Source organism: Corythoichthys intestinalis, chromosome 12, assembly GCF_030265065.1.
Source record: "Corythoichthys intestinalis isolate RoL2023-P3 chromosome 12, ASM3026506v1, whole genome shotgun sequence".
NCBI lineage: Eukaryota > Metazoa > Chordata > Actinopteri > Syngnathiformes > Syngnathidae > Corythoichthys > Corythoichthys intestinalis.
In genome coordinates this window covers 54,587,199-54,604,818 of record NC_080406.1, presented here as the reverse complement: position 1 = coordinate 54,604,818, position 17,620 = coordinate 54,587,199, and the positions used below count along the sequence as shown (strand labels likewise).

The following is a 17,620-nucleotide window of genomic DNA, read 5'->3' as shown; positions in this document are numbered from 1 at the left end:
ACTGATTTAAATACAGTCGAGATTTGTGCTGCCGGATCTATTGTGGTAGATTATTACAAGGCGTTCTGCTGAAGGTGTGCAAACTCCAAATTTAGGGTTGGTTGCCTCTGTGTCAGGGTCTGGGGTACAATACTCAGCCACAGAGCAAATTACACCCACATACAATACATTACTCTACTAGTATATTGTAAAAGCTATTGCAGTCTGTGACACTGTCAGTCAAAAGTCCACTTTGTTATTGTTGTCAGGGATCTTGTATTGGATGCCATCTGATCGTATTGGTGTAGCTAATATTGTGATCACTAATTATACTCGTATGAGGAGAGTGTACTAAAACAGAGGCAGATAGCAATCACTGATAGTAAGTCAAGTGTCCTTCATGCATTCATCTGTTTCCGTCGCGGTGTTTCTCTTTGCACTGCAGTGACGTCAAGGTTGCCGAGCAACCAACGCAGCAAAACAGAATCTCTCTCTGCACCGGCGGAGGGAGGCCCCCAGTACATAAGCACACGCACACTGATACAGGGATCCTCCTTTTGTCTCTTTACGCAACAACACATGCATGTTCACTTCGATTTGAGGAAAATTGAGTTCATGGCAAATGCATGTTTCATTTGTTGAGATGTAATACAGTATGTGTGTTGTGTGTATGGAAAAGTAGTTCAAATGGTTATAAATGACTAAAAAAAAAAAAAAAAAAAAAGTGTTTAAGACTAACAGGATGTCCTCTGTATGCCTTACCATTAATAAATCTAAATACCCTAATTTTCCCACCATATTTGACACGAAAACGGCATTTGATAAGCCGCACTGGACTGCAAACCGCAGCTGTCCTCTCTGTATTATGGGATATTTACACCAAAAGATATTAACCGGTAACACTTACTAATAATTTAACAGCTGCATCATACAACTGTCATAAGACCAAATGAACCACCATGAACTTTGAACCAACTTGGCTACAAAGCTTTATTGCTTCAAGAAGCTGTATTTGGCCATCGCTGCTCCCTTGGTGGAGACAGGCAACCTCCGCTGCCACCTGCTGTCAACACTGTCATCCAACATACCTCCTAGGATACACTGCAGCGCTACTGATGTAAATAACAATCAAAATTCATGTTCTCTGATAATTATTTCTTCAGTTACTGTTCCAGTTGCTATATTAAGTTCTAGTTATAGTATTTCCTAACACTTTATTTGACAGTGGTGCCATAACGCTGTCATTAGACAATCATAATTATGGCATGACACTGTCCTGACCATTAATGAATGCTTATAACAGATGTCATTTAGTGTTATCCGGCATATGATCTCACTTTTGAATGAATGTAAAAGATAAACAAACTGGACATAAATAGAGTTTGTGACAGAATTTGCCAGATGACACTTAATGACATAAGCATCCAATAATGCCCATGATAGTGTCATGTCATAATTATGACAGTCTTATGACGCCCCTGTCAAATAAAGTGTTCCTAATAAAATAAATCAACAAATAAGCCGCACTGGACTATAAGCCACATGAATCAAAATGAAGGAAAAAAGTAGCGGCCTATAGTCCAAAAATTACGGTAATCTTTATGATATTATTTTTTCCCCCACACAATCCCATCATGGTGCTGGGTAATGGCTGCCAGTTGGGCACCTGGCAGCCACAGTAATAGGACGGGAGGTGGGTCCAACACTTTTCTTTATGGCGTGGCTCCCGGGGTGTGGCCTCCTCTTTGTCTGGGCTGCAAGTTGCAGGGGTGGGGTGGGGCTCCGGTTCCACGCCACCCCGCCACAGCTTGTCTACACTTTTCTGCTTTTCCCCTCTTTTCTGTGCCCGGGTATAGTCCTTGGGCTCCAGTGGGGGTTGCTGGCTGAGTGCCGGTGGGTCGGCAGGGTGACCCTGTCCTGCTTCGGGCCGAGTGGGCCGTGGGGGTCCCGAGGTGTGCCGTCTTGGTTGGGGGGTTGCCGTGTTGGCTGGTGGGCGGACGTGGCGCGTCCCCTCATTCCTCCCCTGAAGGCCACCTAATGGGGGTGCAGATGGTCTGGGGGACCACACTGGGTCCCAGGGGCAATGGCGGCGGCCCTCTTGCTGGAGCTGCGAGAGGAGGAATGGGCTGCACTCGCTCACCCCCCCCGATTGGCCAGGGAAGGGCAGTGGCCCTTGGGCGGCCCCGCGCAGCATTTCCATTTGCCTGCAGGACTGTCACCGTCCGATGGGATTCACGCATGATTGGGTGCAATAAGACATACTCAATTAGAAAAACTATCACAGCCAGGATTAGCGATCAGGCAGCATAGAATAATGATGCCAACATATCCACACTTACAAGCAATTCACATAATACTGGGTTCTACTCCTTACATTGCTGATTCGTGTACACTACACCTCACCTAATCACGTCTCTTTCTGACCCTCCCCTCCTCCTTTTTCTCCTCGGTCTTTAGGCCCCCCACATGGTGTCCACCAGAAATACAATTAGCTAACAATAGCACAACTATATTCATAGTTGGTGTAGGCGTTGAATGTATTTCTTGTTGTTGTTTTCTTCTCTCTCCTTTCTGTTTTCCTTTCTGTCCCCCTATAACACCTTCCTGCTCACTGCATTCTCCTAATGAAGAAAACACAATGAATATTCGCAATGGGAGTATATCATATGCTCATGTGACACATTAAAACTGCTCAGGCCAATAAGACACTCAGATTCCCATTTTTCATGTAAAGCAACTGAACAGGACAGGTTAAAAAAAAAAAACGTAATTATGTTTAATGTGGTGGTCTGTATACAGCTGGACTGATGAGGATTTTTATACTGTATATTTGTCAAAGCATGCTTTATTAACAAAAGTACATAAAGAAATGTATTTGTGTGCAGGTGTGAACATGGAGGCCTTTTCTGCTGAGTCATGAGGACACCCTCGCTGAAATGACAATCCGACAATTTACATCAGTGATGACCTCATCCTGACACATCCTCCTCTTCATGGTGGATATTTCTTTCATCATATTTTCGATTTCAAAGTTTTTCAAAAGATTCAGTGACAATAACTCCCCTCCAGGGCAAGATGATGAATCACACTTTATCGTCAACTGACCTGAAATGAACTATCTAGCGTGTTTTTGGTGAACCCTGACCCCATCAAATTAAGGAATTATGGGAGACGGGAGCTGGGTCTGTCTGAGCCCAGCTGAGTTCAACCAGTTGCAACACTACAGTGAATGTAAGTATTTATAAGTACAATCACACAATCCTATCTGCTCTATGTATACACTAAGTACGGTATACAGGGAGTCCTCAAGTTATGAGTTTTGTTCCAATGCTGGCAACATTTCCGTGTAAATAGGATTGCCGTTAAAGTCAAAATGAACGATTCAGTTTAAAATGAAAATATAAGATGCTGTACATACCATGAAGGCTGCAACTATCAATTACTCTAGTAGTAGATTAATCTATCAACTAGTTAGTTTTGAATAATCGAGTCATCGGATTTGGAACATTTTATGCGTTGCAGAATAAATTTTAGGATATGTAAAAAGAAAGGCTTGCTAAGATTGCACTTTCAAAAGAGCATTAGATGCAAACACAAAATAAAATTCCTGTGTGTTTCTTCAAACCATGCAGAATTTCACTTTCATTTCAAAATATATTAAAATACCTGAGCTTAGCCACAACCGGTATTTAAAAAAAAAAAAAAATGTAATCATCTATGTACAGTTGTACCTCTACTTAAGAACGTCTGTACACACATAATTTTCAGGTTGAGACATGCCTTATTTGGAAAACATTGCCTCCTGTTAAGAAAAAAAAATCAAGATACGAAAGGAAAAATACAGTATGGCTGGTACTCGCTGCTCAAAAAGTTTACTGAACATAACATACTTATACGTAGCTGCTCTGCCATTGTCTATTGCCTAGCATTTCTGGCATCTAATTGGCTAAGAGGGATCTTTACTGTTATTGTATGTGTGTATTCTAGTGTCCTCTTCATTCGGCCCTCAAGTCCCTACAGCTTTACATAAATGTATTAACTTTTATTCTTTTCTCTATTTTTGTTTTTTACATAATGCACAGCTAAGATTTGATGTTTATTGTGCAATAATGTAATAGTAACACATATTTGTTACATGTTTTGATGCATTGTTATGCATTACAAAAGATTTATGTCTGAATTTTTTGGGGCTTAGAACAGATTAGGGCATTAAAATGGAAAACACGTCTCTGCTTACAGAATTTTCAAGTTAAGAAACTACTTCCAGAACCAAGGGCGTAGGTTCGGTCTCAATACTGGTAGGGACGAAATAACAGCATAAACTGCATCTATACTTTTTCCTGGGGACGGGACCAAACAGTCCGGGTGAACGGCGGTCAGGGCTACATTTCTCACCAATATGAACCTAATTAAATGATGGGCTAAATGATTAATGCAAAATAAATCTGTATTGATTTGTACTTTCACACTGCAAATACAGTCACAGTTTACGGTATAACATCATAACTTGATAATTTTTCTTTAATGTAGTCGATATTTTTTTTCGTCTTGTTTTGAATTTTAAAGGCTAGTTAGCATATAAATACGTCAGATTCTTCCACTTACTGTGAGTAAATATTACCATTTGTTCTTATTAGGCCCATATATCTAAAAGTCGGTCATTTTTCACCTAAATCAAGAAAAAATGCTTTCAAATAATGTTTTGAACAAGATCTATTATTGAATTAAGAACATTTTTGACATGTTTTTTTTTTTTTTTTTTTTTTTTTAAAGATTAAAAAAACTAACTTTATGTTTCAAATAAGTCTGTTATTTTCAGCTAGCAATTTTTATTTCAAGAAATCTGAGTAAAATGTACTTGAAGCACTGGCAGATAATTTCCCTTATTTCTTGTAGATTTACACTGAAAACAAGGGATTTTTAATTTTTATTTTAAGGAGGTAGGTTTTTGCAGTGAATATGTATTGGTTCAGGTGATACACCATTCAATTGTACCCTTTGTTTTAAAAAACTACTGAAGACACATTTTGAAATCTTCCAGAATAAATGTCTGGATTATTTTAGCAAATTTAAAGAGCACACGACAGGAGAAAAAAAATCTTAAATAGCATTATTATGTGAATTAGAATGAGACGATTCGACTATATACAACAATTTAGCAAAGTGCAGATGACGAGAAATTAGTCTTTTATTCTGCCGGTTAGCCACGCCTACCATTATAGGGCTCTAGCGTCCCCAACAGGTGGATGACGTCAGCGGGAAACTGGGCTCATCGATTTTACTATTCAGCCCATTGAGGGGGAATTATTCAGAACGAGATAAAGGCGACGAAGAGAGCCGCAAAATGTAATTGTTTCAGTCTCTGTACTCCAATATTTTTACAGGATATTCTTTTTATCTAAGTATTTTTTCCCCAATAGCTAAATAAATGGCTTGAGAAGGACCAGTCAGCCCGTCGAGGGGGAACTATTCACAACGAGGAAAACGCGACGAAGAGAGCTGCAAAATGTCATTGTTTCTGTTTCTTTACTTCAATATTTTTACAGTATATTATTTTTATCCAAGTATTTTCCCCAATTGCTAAATAAATGGCATGGTTATGACAAATAATAGTCTTGTGCTAAATTGAATATGAAATCATAAAAATGCACTTATTCAGGACGACATGGCAAAATTACTCCATAATGGTCAAAACTGTCGACTTCACCTTTACTGTCGCACCTCTCGAACAATATTTTATGACACCTAAATTGGACATATGTCATTTCCCTTCCCCGTCTTCGGAGAATGTAAACAAACCAAGAGGCGTGACAGCTAGCCGACATGCAAACCCGAACCGAGTGATGTTTCAAAGTTTTCGAAGCGGAAAATCACACACAACTAGCCCAGATTATTTGACACGACAACTGGGTTGTCGATTGTCTTTGCGGATCGACAAACCGCCCGGCGGAGAGCAATTTACAGTTCCGTCCCTGGAGGAGGGCAGCTGTAGTTGTTGTGCAGCTAATGTGCATGAGGGGAGCTTTTTACATGCTTATCAATGATCAAACGTAAGTAGTCCTTTATTTAAAGAAAGTTTGTAGTGTTTACTTTGTAATCACTGTATTCGTATTTGACATAATACAAAACAAGATGTTAACTCACTTCCTTGTATGTCCAATGGTCCCACAGTAGTAGGGCTTGTTTTGGCCAATATCCATGGTGAATGGGAACCTTTTGAAACTCCAAAAAGGCGCACACGCCTCTCCCTCATACAGGAAGTTTTTTCTGCAGCCGTTTGGCTGCCGTGATGCGAAAAATAAACGTATTAATCCGCAAAATCAGCTGAATCCTTAGTCCTCATACACAACAGTACTGCTGTATAGTGAAGAGGACTCCTTCTCCCGTACACGTCACAGCGCCCTCCTCCTCAATGCAAGACCGAAGCCAGAAGTCACTCATTTTCATGGCGCGGGATTCAAAAAACTAAATAAATATAGCGATCACTTCCACACACATCCAAGCGGTCCATATCATTCAGGAGCATAAAATACAGCGTGTATTATGAAATAAACATGCTTTTTCGTGTCACATGCACTTTAAATGCATTATTTGAACACATATTAACGTACATAAGAAATACAAACTTGTTAATCATCTCTTAAGTATGCAAAAAAAAAAAATATTAATAATAAACATTTTTCTTAGTACCACGCAAAATTGTCTTTCTAAATAAATTAAATATAACAAAAAAAGTTCTTAGTCATGGAATAACAAAAATAAATAAAAATGGAGCCTTCCTTCACAGGATTAACATTACTGGTTTTGTCCACAAGCACAGCCAAACTCAACAAAAAATGAAAGCTCCTTTGGGCTGCTTTAAGAACACATAAGCAAAAGAAAAATGAAAACTGGGGAGAAGGGGATAAACCTTGGTACAATCCATTTCTTCTTACAGTTTGATTAACGTTAACATAGTGGAAAACACTTACAAGTGGACACTTGGACTGTACCTAAGCAGCTTCCCTACTCAGGTTAGCAAGTTCACAGTTTATCGTAATGGTAATGTCAACTCTATTACTTCCAGTGGTCGCTGGCCCAAAAAAAACTTTTAATACAGTATCTCCCTCCTCTTCAAAGCGGAGGAGGGCATGTTGACATGCGACGTAATTCTGAATTTTGTGTACTGTGGGAGTGTGCGTGTGGGGGTAGAGAGGGTCAAGTTATCAGCCAATCAAACGTGCGTTTGAAGAAAATAAAGGGAGCGGCACATTTAGCAAGTGAAAAGGGGTAAATGTAAGTCCGAACATAATGAAAATAATTCATTTCATAATGGTAGGATCAATTCTATCTTTAGAGCATATGGGAAGACAATCTAAATGACCTATATAACTGAACACATTATATTATCTTTTTTTTTAGTTGGACATAGAAGACCTAGCTTTCTTATTTGGGGCCATTATGAAATAAAAAAACAAAAAAAACCCGAAAAAGGCAATGATCATTCCGGTGCACAAACACAGATAAGCGCTATGCACTAGTTAAGCAGAAACTGTGGTGCAGGGGACTTCATCGTAACGAAAATGGAGATGTCATCGGTCGAAGACATCGTAACCCGAAGACTCCCTGGATATAAATATTTGTGTTTGTAAAGAACCATTTTCTAGTGTCTATTTATATATGAATTCATTTTTCATTTAGTATAAAAAGAATCATGGTTGCGGGCCAACCTAGCCTTGCAAGAAAAACAGTACTTCCTCATTCATTGATTCATCATGCAGTACTTTCTTGCAAACCACAACCACTTCCCCGTTCATCTAATGTTCGAGCTGATCAGGAGAAAGGCCGTAGGGATCCCGTGGTATGCCTTGTCGGTTGGGGGTGTTGCGGCCGTGGTTGTTGGGGCCGGGTGGGCGGCCAGTGGTGGGAGCGTCCTCTTTTCCTTTCCCTGAAGTTATTGGGGGCGTGGATGGTCCGAGGCAGGGGCCGGTTGTAGGCAGGTCTGTATGAAGGGGCAGTCAGAAATGTTTAGGGGGCATCATACGTGCACATCATGCTCCGGCACCCCCCCATGCTTATAGTAACACTGTTTTCTTCATTGAATTGGGTTGTTAGCTGTGTTCACCCCAACCTAGAGAAGTGGATTGCATTTAGTCAGGCCTCTACCTTCAGACCTGTCCAACCTGTGTGTCCCACCTGAGGACTAAGCTCCTGCTGGTTAGCTCTTAAGGTAACTGAGGCACGCAAACCCCCTGGCCACAATAAGGTGGCAATCTGTCAAGGGGGGAAACTGAACAATAAAACAAATAAAATATCCTTCATCCAGATTTAATAAACTAACAACATAGTAACATACTGTATACACAGTATATTTTAACTGGATGACATAATTCTCAAATAAATTGTAACCCGAGAACTGAAACGGGTATGGTCTTATGAATATTAATTAAAAAAAAAAAAAAAACTTCTCAAAGTAATTTATAAAACACAACAGATATAGAAGAGAACAATTTATCTTTTTTTTTTTTTTTTGTTCGCAACCAAACAGTTCAAAAACTCCACTCCTCTCTACAAAAACGGTCTTCTACTTCTCTTTGCACAGACTCACAAATTCATCCATGTCCAATTTATTTGTTATGGATTTCTCATGGGCCAAGTTCATCATTTGTCTCCAGTCTGTCATGTGAAGTCTAACTGGACTTATTTCTGTGCTTGTTGTGACTGAGAAAACGTAGCTGCTTCTTCAAAGTCTTCCCGCTCCGTGGCCACGCTGAAACCTGACACCACATTGTCTGGCGACGTCTAGGCTCATTTATGTACTAGCAGTGATTGGATGTTTACTGGGGGCTGTGCGCGCTTTACTGTGCGAGCGCGCGCGCTGACCATGCAGCAGAGGGAAAGAGAGATGAGAGCGAACTGATACTATATCGTCCTCGTGTCCGCTTTTTGGCAGTTTTTTTTTTTCCAATACTGCAGATTAATCTGCCTATTTGTAATGTATTAATTTTGTGTGTATATTAAAAATGTGCTTTCTCCACTTCTAAAATTTTTATTTGAGGGGGCCAGACGTTTATTTGAGGGACCAGTGCCCCCTCCTGCGTAGAGCCTGGGACCACCCTGGGTGCAGGGGAGATGGCACGGCCCATCCCTCCTTCCGCAGCTCCGGGCCACGCTGGCTCACCTCCCCGATAGGCTGAGGAGGGGATGTGGCCCTGGGGCGGCCCCCGCAGTTATTTTCACTTGGCTACAGAACTATCACATGTCTGATAGAATTCACGCATGACTGGGTGCAATTAGACACACTCAAGTAGAGAAACTATTGGTGCCAGGATTAGCGTTCAAGCAGCATAGAATAGGATGTCAACATATCCACACTTCCAAGTGATTCACATAATACTGGGTTCGAAACCTCACATTGCTGATTTGTGTACGCTCCACCCCAACTAATCACTCAATTTGACTCGCCTCGTCTCTTTTTCCTTGGTCATTAGGCCCCCCACATTGTGTCCACCGGAAATTCATTGATATTTATAGTTGGTGTAGGCGTTTAATAAATTTCATATTGTTGTTCGTTCTTCTTTTCTGTCTTTCTCTCCTCTATTTTCCTTTCTGTCCCCCGATAACCCCTACCTGTTCGCTGCTTCTGTTAATAAACAAACACAATAAATAATGAGAATGGGAGTACATAATACACCCATGTGATACATTAAAACAGTTCAGACCATTAGGACACTCAGATTCCCATTCTCTGTGTCAAGCAGCTGAACAGGACAGGTTAAAAAAAAACAATAAAAAGGAAGAAAGATGCGGGTGATGCAGACATGACCAGGAAAGAATTACAGTGGTATGAAAAAGTATCTGAACCTTTTGGAATTTCTCACATTTCTGCATATAATCACCATCAAATGTGATGTGATCCTAGACAAAATCACACGGATGTAAAAACAGTGTCTGTTTAACTAAAACCACCCAAACATTTATAGGTTTTCATATTTTAATGAGGATAGCATGCAAACAATGACAGAATGGGGAAAAAACAAGGTGTGTCCCCAATCACCGATAAGTGGTTTAAAGCTGCTCTGCCCACTATAAAACACACACCTTGTCTTGATGAGAGTATGATGTGCACCATGGCTTGGTCAAAAGAGCTGTCTGAAGACCTGCGATCAAGAATTGTTGATTTGTATGAAGCCGGGAAAGCCATCTCTGTGTTGTTTTGCTACATCAGGGCCTGGACAACCTGCAATCATAAATGGAAGAATGAGTTATGAGTCATGTTGACGTCAACGCTCTATGTCAAATACTTAATTTTTCATGGTGCTTTAAAGACGCCACGTTCCTGAACAGGCCGGCGTGTTCATAGAATGGCAAGCTTGAGTCTGATTGGTATAATGGAGTCATGTGACTATTGTTGTTAATCCTGCATATTTGACGGCATTCGTAACAACCTACAGAGACCTAGTTAATTACGTAACTTTGAATTGTTGTAATTGAAGATGAAATTGATTTAATTTCATTTTTATTTCAGTTTCATTCTGCAAGTGATGATGTCATAAGCTGCTGAATAAAGTAAGCAAACTACACGGACGTCTGACATCGTCATTTTAGCTCGCTGTCTAGCTAGGACTTAGCTCCAACAACTTGGTGAGGACAGTGCAATGATGTATAATACATGTTTTGGATAGTTAGTGATTTAGAGGGTATTTTGGGGTACTGAAAGGGTTAACTCCGATTTACGTGGAAATTCGGGTTACGTCGTCAGCGTAGGAACGGAACTCGTTCATTACCCGGGGGCTACCTGTATACCAGATACTGCTAAAATGATTGAGTGAGTTATTACCATTTTTTTTGTTATTGTGACAAATAGATTACACCGTTTTTACATCCTTATTTTAAGGCGGAAATCCCTATGTGACAAATGGGTCACAGTAATATTTCCAACCTTGGTTTGATATTACTGTCTTGAATAAATTTGTTGAGACCAGATGGAGTGTGATATAGGACATGTTATCAAACCATTGGAACAGTCAAATGACTTTGAAATGACCTGTTGTATCAAATAACAGCTTTTTGATGTTTGCTGCTTCCCTGAATTTAGCGACATAGCAAAGCCACCATTTTGGAGAGATCACTTCCAGTCACATGACTATCACATGGTGGTCATAACATATTATACCAATACCAGTGTTGTTTTTGGCAGCCAATTTCAATTTTCGTCATAGTCTTAATCTTTTAGACGAATATACTTATTAGTCTTTGTCATATTTTAGTCATTTCAAAATGGGTTTGTCTTTGTCTAGTTTTAGTCAACGAAAACTCAGACAAATTTCATCTAGTTTTAGTCGACAATTCTCAAAAATTTTTCGTCTATGAACTCCAAAAGTTTTAGTCCATGAATAAATAAATAAATAAATAAAAGGTTTCCAACAATTTCGAATGAACATGACAGATGAGCACATAACTATTCAAGAGTTTAAGGAGACACCGAGTCACCGCGCTAAATGCTAAAGCTACGGCGAATGCTCTGCTAGCCACAACTTAGTTTAGTGTGTGACGATCACTCAGCACAGATCTTTAAAAGGCTAAAGCAACATTGGTTAGTCAAGATAAGAAAAAAAAAACTTACCAAGCAGCACCTGACACGTTTCTCGAAAGGAGCCTGGAATGGGCAAACGCTTGAGCCTGTGTGTGGGGCGAGGGGGGTGGGGAGCGCGCTGCACGTCACATGAGTGACATGACCAAATGCTACTAAATGTTTTCTAACTACACATACAATTAGAAAGTATCATACATTGTGAATTTATGACTAAAACGATGGCAAATTTTCATCTCATTTTCATGTCGTCAGACAACAACTGGCATCCATCTCGTTATGTTTTAGTCTCCCAAGACACATTTTCGGCGCATCATCATGACATTATCGTCATGAAAAAAACTGCTCCTTTACTAAATATTTTCGTTATCGTCATCGTTGACGAAAACAACACTGGCCAATACGTACTCCAACAGAGCCTGCTCATAGTATTTATTGGACCACAGTGATTTTTTTTCTTCTTCCTTCCTTCACAGACTCCACAAAGAAGTTAAAGGATGTTCTCGAGGAGTTCCACGGTGAAGGAGTGCTCTCCAAATATAACCCTGAGCAGGTGTGACCACATGCCCGTCACTTTCTTTCTGTTAATTTTCTCAAAGTTGCATTGTGAACAGTGGTACCTCAAGATATGAAATTAATTCGTTCCAAAGTGGATTTCGTATTACTGATTCTTTCGTATAATATATCGCTTAATTCGTTTAAAGCTAGACGAAAACACCACATTAAGTTTGCCGTCATGTCCGCTGATTGCCTGTCTTTATTTGTAATGCTTTGTCAGCCTCAAGTGACGCTTTAGCGTAACATTTTGTTAGGCTCATTCTACAGATGTTATCACATGACTACTGAAGCTCATAGCTAACACGGAGTGCTAAAAGATGAGCTAACTTCTGCAGCCATTGCTCGCTATTTCATCTCACTGGTTGCTCCTTAATAAAGCATTGCTTGTAAGTTCTATTCTTCTTTTGTTTCATATACATGAGCATTGTGTAGCACATTGTCGTGTGTACATTCCTTTGTTTACATTTTTAGTCAACCGCAGTTACTTTATAGCATCGCTTTGAGCAGGAATTATCTTATAATCGTACTCATAATCTTTGTATGATGAATGGTTTTCGTAATATGAAGCGGAAAAGCTTTAAAAAACTTTTCGTAAAATGAATTTTTTGTGTCGCAAAGTACGACTGTATTTGATTTGTGGCTAGGTTAACATCAATGTGAGTTTTTAGTGAACTTTTCTGACCTCTTTCCTTATAACTGAGGTTCACCAAAACCTTGTGGTTTTTTGCCAAACACAACTAAATGGACTGACTATGAATCAATCCTCTAACGGCGAACAATTCTCTTAGTTAGACCATTGTCGGGCAAATATTTTGTCTTTGAGAGCTTTTGTATCATTGGGTGCGTTTACATGCATACAATTCCGGCGACTCCTTTGTGAACTTTATTATCTACAGTGAGGACATTATAATTTTTTGTTTTGTTTTGTGGATTTATAACGTATCATCGCGATGATCTCTGATTTCCAAAATTTTCTTTCTTCCCCCCTTGTGTAAGCTTCAATAACTAAATGAGGGCTCCCTTTGGCTCCGTGTGGACCAGACAGACTTAATGTCCACGTGGGTTTACCTGGCGCCACAGTGGCTTTGGCCTTGCTCTCTGTCATCCATCAATATTGTGTGCGCACATGCATGAGTCATCGGTGCACTGTAGCAGCCTTTGCCTTAAAGCGACATGTTATTAAGGAAGCGTCTTCTGTCTCGTTCCAAATATAAGAGCAAATCAACAATGTTTTATTTACATTGTGGCAATGTGTATTATACTTTTTTTTGACTAATGAGTCCATAAAACTGATGGTGTCCACCAGAGGTTGCGCTAGACATTTTCGTTGTCTGTCATTTTGACTGACAGGGTCATAAAAATCCGGTCATAATCTATTTTTACCAGTCACTGAAATTTTTAAAATGATAATGATGACATATTCAATAGTATTTAGTTTTCATTCATTTTTAATTTTGTAACGCTTGCTTGGCGGCGAAAAATTAGACACTGAAGTTGTATTTTTCTCCCTCTTTTTACTCTGCTTACCGCCAACAACACCAACAAAACAACTCCACTCCCAAAGAAAAAGAGGCAACCATATAGACCCCAATCACCAACGTCACACAATGATCTTAATTGTGGTTGTCAGCCCAAAATCTTCTAAATATATATTAAATGCATCTTACCAGATATAAAATGACTACTACATAGTCTGTGGTGATCGTTTGGTGCCCCGATTTCTTGTCGAATTACAGCAGTCCATCTCGCTCTCCTCTTCGGTAATTCCAGCTCCAATAGCATATATTTAAAAATGCTACCGTTCACAAGTTCGTAGTTGGATCACGGCGATCTCGGCGAACCACCGTCTGTCACAATTCCTCCCTCTCTCGGCCTCTCCCGGGAGTCGAGCTGTCATCATCATTGTGGAACGCAAACTATATATGTTCGATATATGTCCATCAACGTACAAGTCAAGTTGTCTTCTCTTTTATAACAGCATTTCCCAGCTGTAAACAAACGAATAAAAACTTGCAACACTTGGATATATGCGGTGCATTCAAACACGATTAGCAACAGGCGGCTAGCAGCAGTAGCAGAAGCTAGTTGTTGTAAAAATGATTAAACTTCGTAATTACAATCATCATCGTAATATCAATAGCAAAGGCAACAAGTCGTTTCATGCGCCAGATTTTAGGTTTCGTATTTTTAGAGCACATTACCTTCCATAACAGCGGGGGCATGACTGCAGGAGCTGTCAGTTTTGTCCATCTCCTTATGACGAGTACGAGCACCCATGGTTTGGAAATCGACATGGTACGAAGCATGGAGGCCTTGGCTTGGTTCTCCACCCGCCTACATCAAAATAACATTCCCGGGATCTTGTATAAAGACCTTCCAACTTCTATTCCACCGCCATTGACTTCAATGGTAAACAGGCGGTAACAGAAGGGGAAGGAAGACATAAGGAAGTAAACCGGTACCTCGAAAACTTGTCTATACACAGGCGGCAATCTAGTCCACCAATTGGATCACGCGCTGGCACACCGGGTGCACCAATAAGAACCTCGCGTTGATGTGTCAATCACGGTGCCGCCGCCAGACCCCGGTTACGCTACAATATTCTGACAGAATAGCCAACGATGTCATGCATTAAGAGAGACAATAGGTAATTAATGTGGCACCCTGTGGTCTGGGGTGTGAATTGCAACCTGTCAAAATGACTGACGGACTTCAGTTTTTTCCGTCACCGTTTTAAAAAACCGGTCAACGACGGAAAATTTCCGGTTAACGCGACCCCTGGTGTCCACACACCCACATGATTTCCCAACATCATTATGTATGACTCATCAAAGCCGGATTCTTGAGTTACAAATATCGCAGAGAAGTGAGTTTACCACCTGTCTTACTCTTACAGTCATGTTTAAGATGCGGTAAGGTTAGATACTTTAGCCCCACAGTGGACACTTGGTTCCGGAGGGGCCTATCAACTCTGTGAAGTAATGGACATTGGTACCTCTACTTTCAAATGTCTCTTCATACAGAATTTCATGTTAAGACACACCTCAACAGGAAAATATTGCCTCTCGTTACAAAATTAATTTCAGGATATGAAAGGCAAAAAGTATGTTTTCCATCTCTGCATGTATGTGTTAATGATGAGTTGTGGTTACGCAGTAGCAGGAGGAGGGCAGGAGTTGTAGTCCTTGTGTCTACTTCCGTGAAATATAGTCTACTTCTGGGTCTTCCTATTGGAGTTGCGCTGTGGCTTCTTGCTGTTATGCTGTGGCTATCTGCTGTCGTGTTGTGGCTATTTGCCGTCGTGTTGTGGCTATTTGCTGTCCTGTTGTGGCTATTTGCTGTCGTGTTGTGGCTATTTACGGTCGTGTTGTGGCTATTTGCATTCGTGTTGTGGCAATTGGGGTTCGTTCTTTTGCCAATTTGCAATCGTGTTGTGGCAGTTTGCATTCGTGCCTTTTTCTTTTGCAAAGCGTTTGAAATTGGGGTTTGTGTTATTTTTCTTTTTTTTTTTTTTAAGTGTTTGGACTTTGCATTTTGCCTGACACCTCTCGGCCACCGTATTACGGTGACACTCATCATGACACAAAAATGCGAGGAGACCTATGCTCTAATGTGCTACAAATGTAACGAAGCATCTGTGGGCTTAAACAAACTTTACTGAGACAAAAACAGGAGTAGCCTTGTTCTCATTTGGCTTAGACGTGTACCCTTAATATCAACAATGACACCGTCATCAACAATTGCCCAATAGGAGAGCAGAACCCCATTACGGAGGCATAATGGTAAATATTATGATCAATAGCGCAGCAGGATCTTTCCACGCAACATTTACAAACAGAAAGCAGGAAGCACATACGTACAGTATCTTTTACAGCATTGTAGCTTCCAAAATGGCATCGCAGGGCACGGTTTCTCAAAAGACGGGCACTTTATTGCTTTTCTGTGAAATGAAAACTAAAAGATATACAAATAAAGCTTAGATACTTAAACAAAAAGGTAACGTGCTAAACAGAAAGTGAAGCTAATCTCATGGCTGATTGAACGCGAACTCGTGTGCATACAAAGCTTTACAAAACAATAGTCCAATTAATAAAAGTTAAAAACACATTGCAACATACAGAAATATACCAAAAATACCTTGTGCAGCTAGCACCTGTTTATTTCTATGCAGCTGGTCAACTCTTTGCTGCTGCGTGCGGCTTAATGAGTGAATGTAGCGAGAGCAGTAACTCACGCTGTAACTCACGCCACGCAAATCTCACGAGACTAGTGGTAACCAAAAAACAATTACTGTGTTCAACAAATAATCCTAACATGAATTTGACAACTTTCAATAAATACAGTATCCTTTAACCTTTAACAAATTACTGAAACATTATTTTAATACAAGAACTATTTACTAACCGTTACAAGTATTGAACAGTATTTTTGCCCCTTGATCCTTGAAATTTTCCTTAACAAGAGGCAATATTTTCCCGTTTAAACGTGTCTTAACATGAGAATAACGCTTGTAGAAACGTTCGTAAGTAGGGTTATCAATGTACTTGCTGTGTAGCTATTTTTTGTTTTAAGCAATTGTGATATTTGATGTTCTTTGCATGGGGAGCAGTCCAAATTCATTCTACAACTTATTTTGAAAAAGGGTATTCCGATTCTGTAAAGTGCCTGCATGTAGGTGCGTGTGTGTGCGCACGTGTGCACATGTACGTTTGTGGGTGTCTGCTCGCACGTGTGCGAATGGGTGTTTACTTGCGTGCAGGTGTGTGTGTGTGAACTGCCAAAGGCCTACAGTACAGTAAATAAGCATCACATTATGGTTATTTGTGTAATTGATCCAAGAGTTGAGTTTCTTTTTACAGTATTCTAAAGGACTACAGTACTACATCTGTTGAGGCTGCCATTGTAATAGGGTCTAGAAAGCCGACTAAACCATTATACAGAGGAAATAAATTACTGTAGCCTTCGGTTCAAGTTTGACCATTTTGCACACACACGCCAAGGGCAAGTGGACATTTATTGACGAGCAGCACCTGACACAAATCATCTATGCCCACGCTTCCTAGACAATTAGGCACAAGAGCACATTCAAGAACAAAGGTATTTAACAGTGTTCAACACCCCCACTTGCTCTTAGATAGATCAAGACAGTAATTATTGTCAAATACATCAGACACCAAAAAGAAAACATAGAAATCCATCAAGCTTGGCTTTCATTACAGGCTTTGTCAGAATATCAGCTACCATGTCTACAGTAGGACAATGCTCAATAGTTATTTTCCCCATCCCAAATGCAGAACTAACAAAATGATACGAAATGTCAACATGTTTAGTTTTTGCGATTGTAAAACTTTTTTTTTTTTTTTTTTTAAGGAAAGAAGCTAACTCAGAATTGGACAAAATGTATTGAATGGTGGTCAAAAGGAAGCAAAGACCATTTCCTCTCAGAGAATCTCTGGTGTGAGGCAATAAGCAAAAGCTTTTTTCTCACTGGGATTTATGCTAGAATGTAAA

General features: G+C 40.1%; 1 protein-coding gene across 5 annotated transcripts in view; it reads left to right on the top strand.

Moving 5' to 3' along the window:
• The window catches only part of LOC130926713 (diacylglycerol kinase beta), a 273,453-nt gene that overhangs the window by 23,946 nt on the left and 231,887 nt on the right, over positions 1 to 17,620 (top strand). For all 5 annotated transcript variants that reach the window (XR_009066272.1, XM_057851809.1, XM_057851807.1 and 2 more), the window contains exons 2-4: positions 2,865 to 2,975; positions 3,049 to 3,210; positions 12,028 to 12,104. Coding sequence is in view for 4 of the 5 variants with exons in the window: in XM_057851809.1 (XP_057707792.1) it covers positions 3,144 to 3,210; positions 12,028 to 12,104 (144 nt within the window). In the remaining variant the exon portion in view is untranslated. The remainder of the gene's footprint in view (positions 1 to 2,864; positions 2,976 to 3,048; positions 3,211 to 12,027; positions 12,105 to 17,620) is intronic.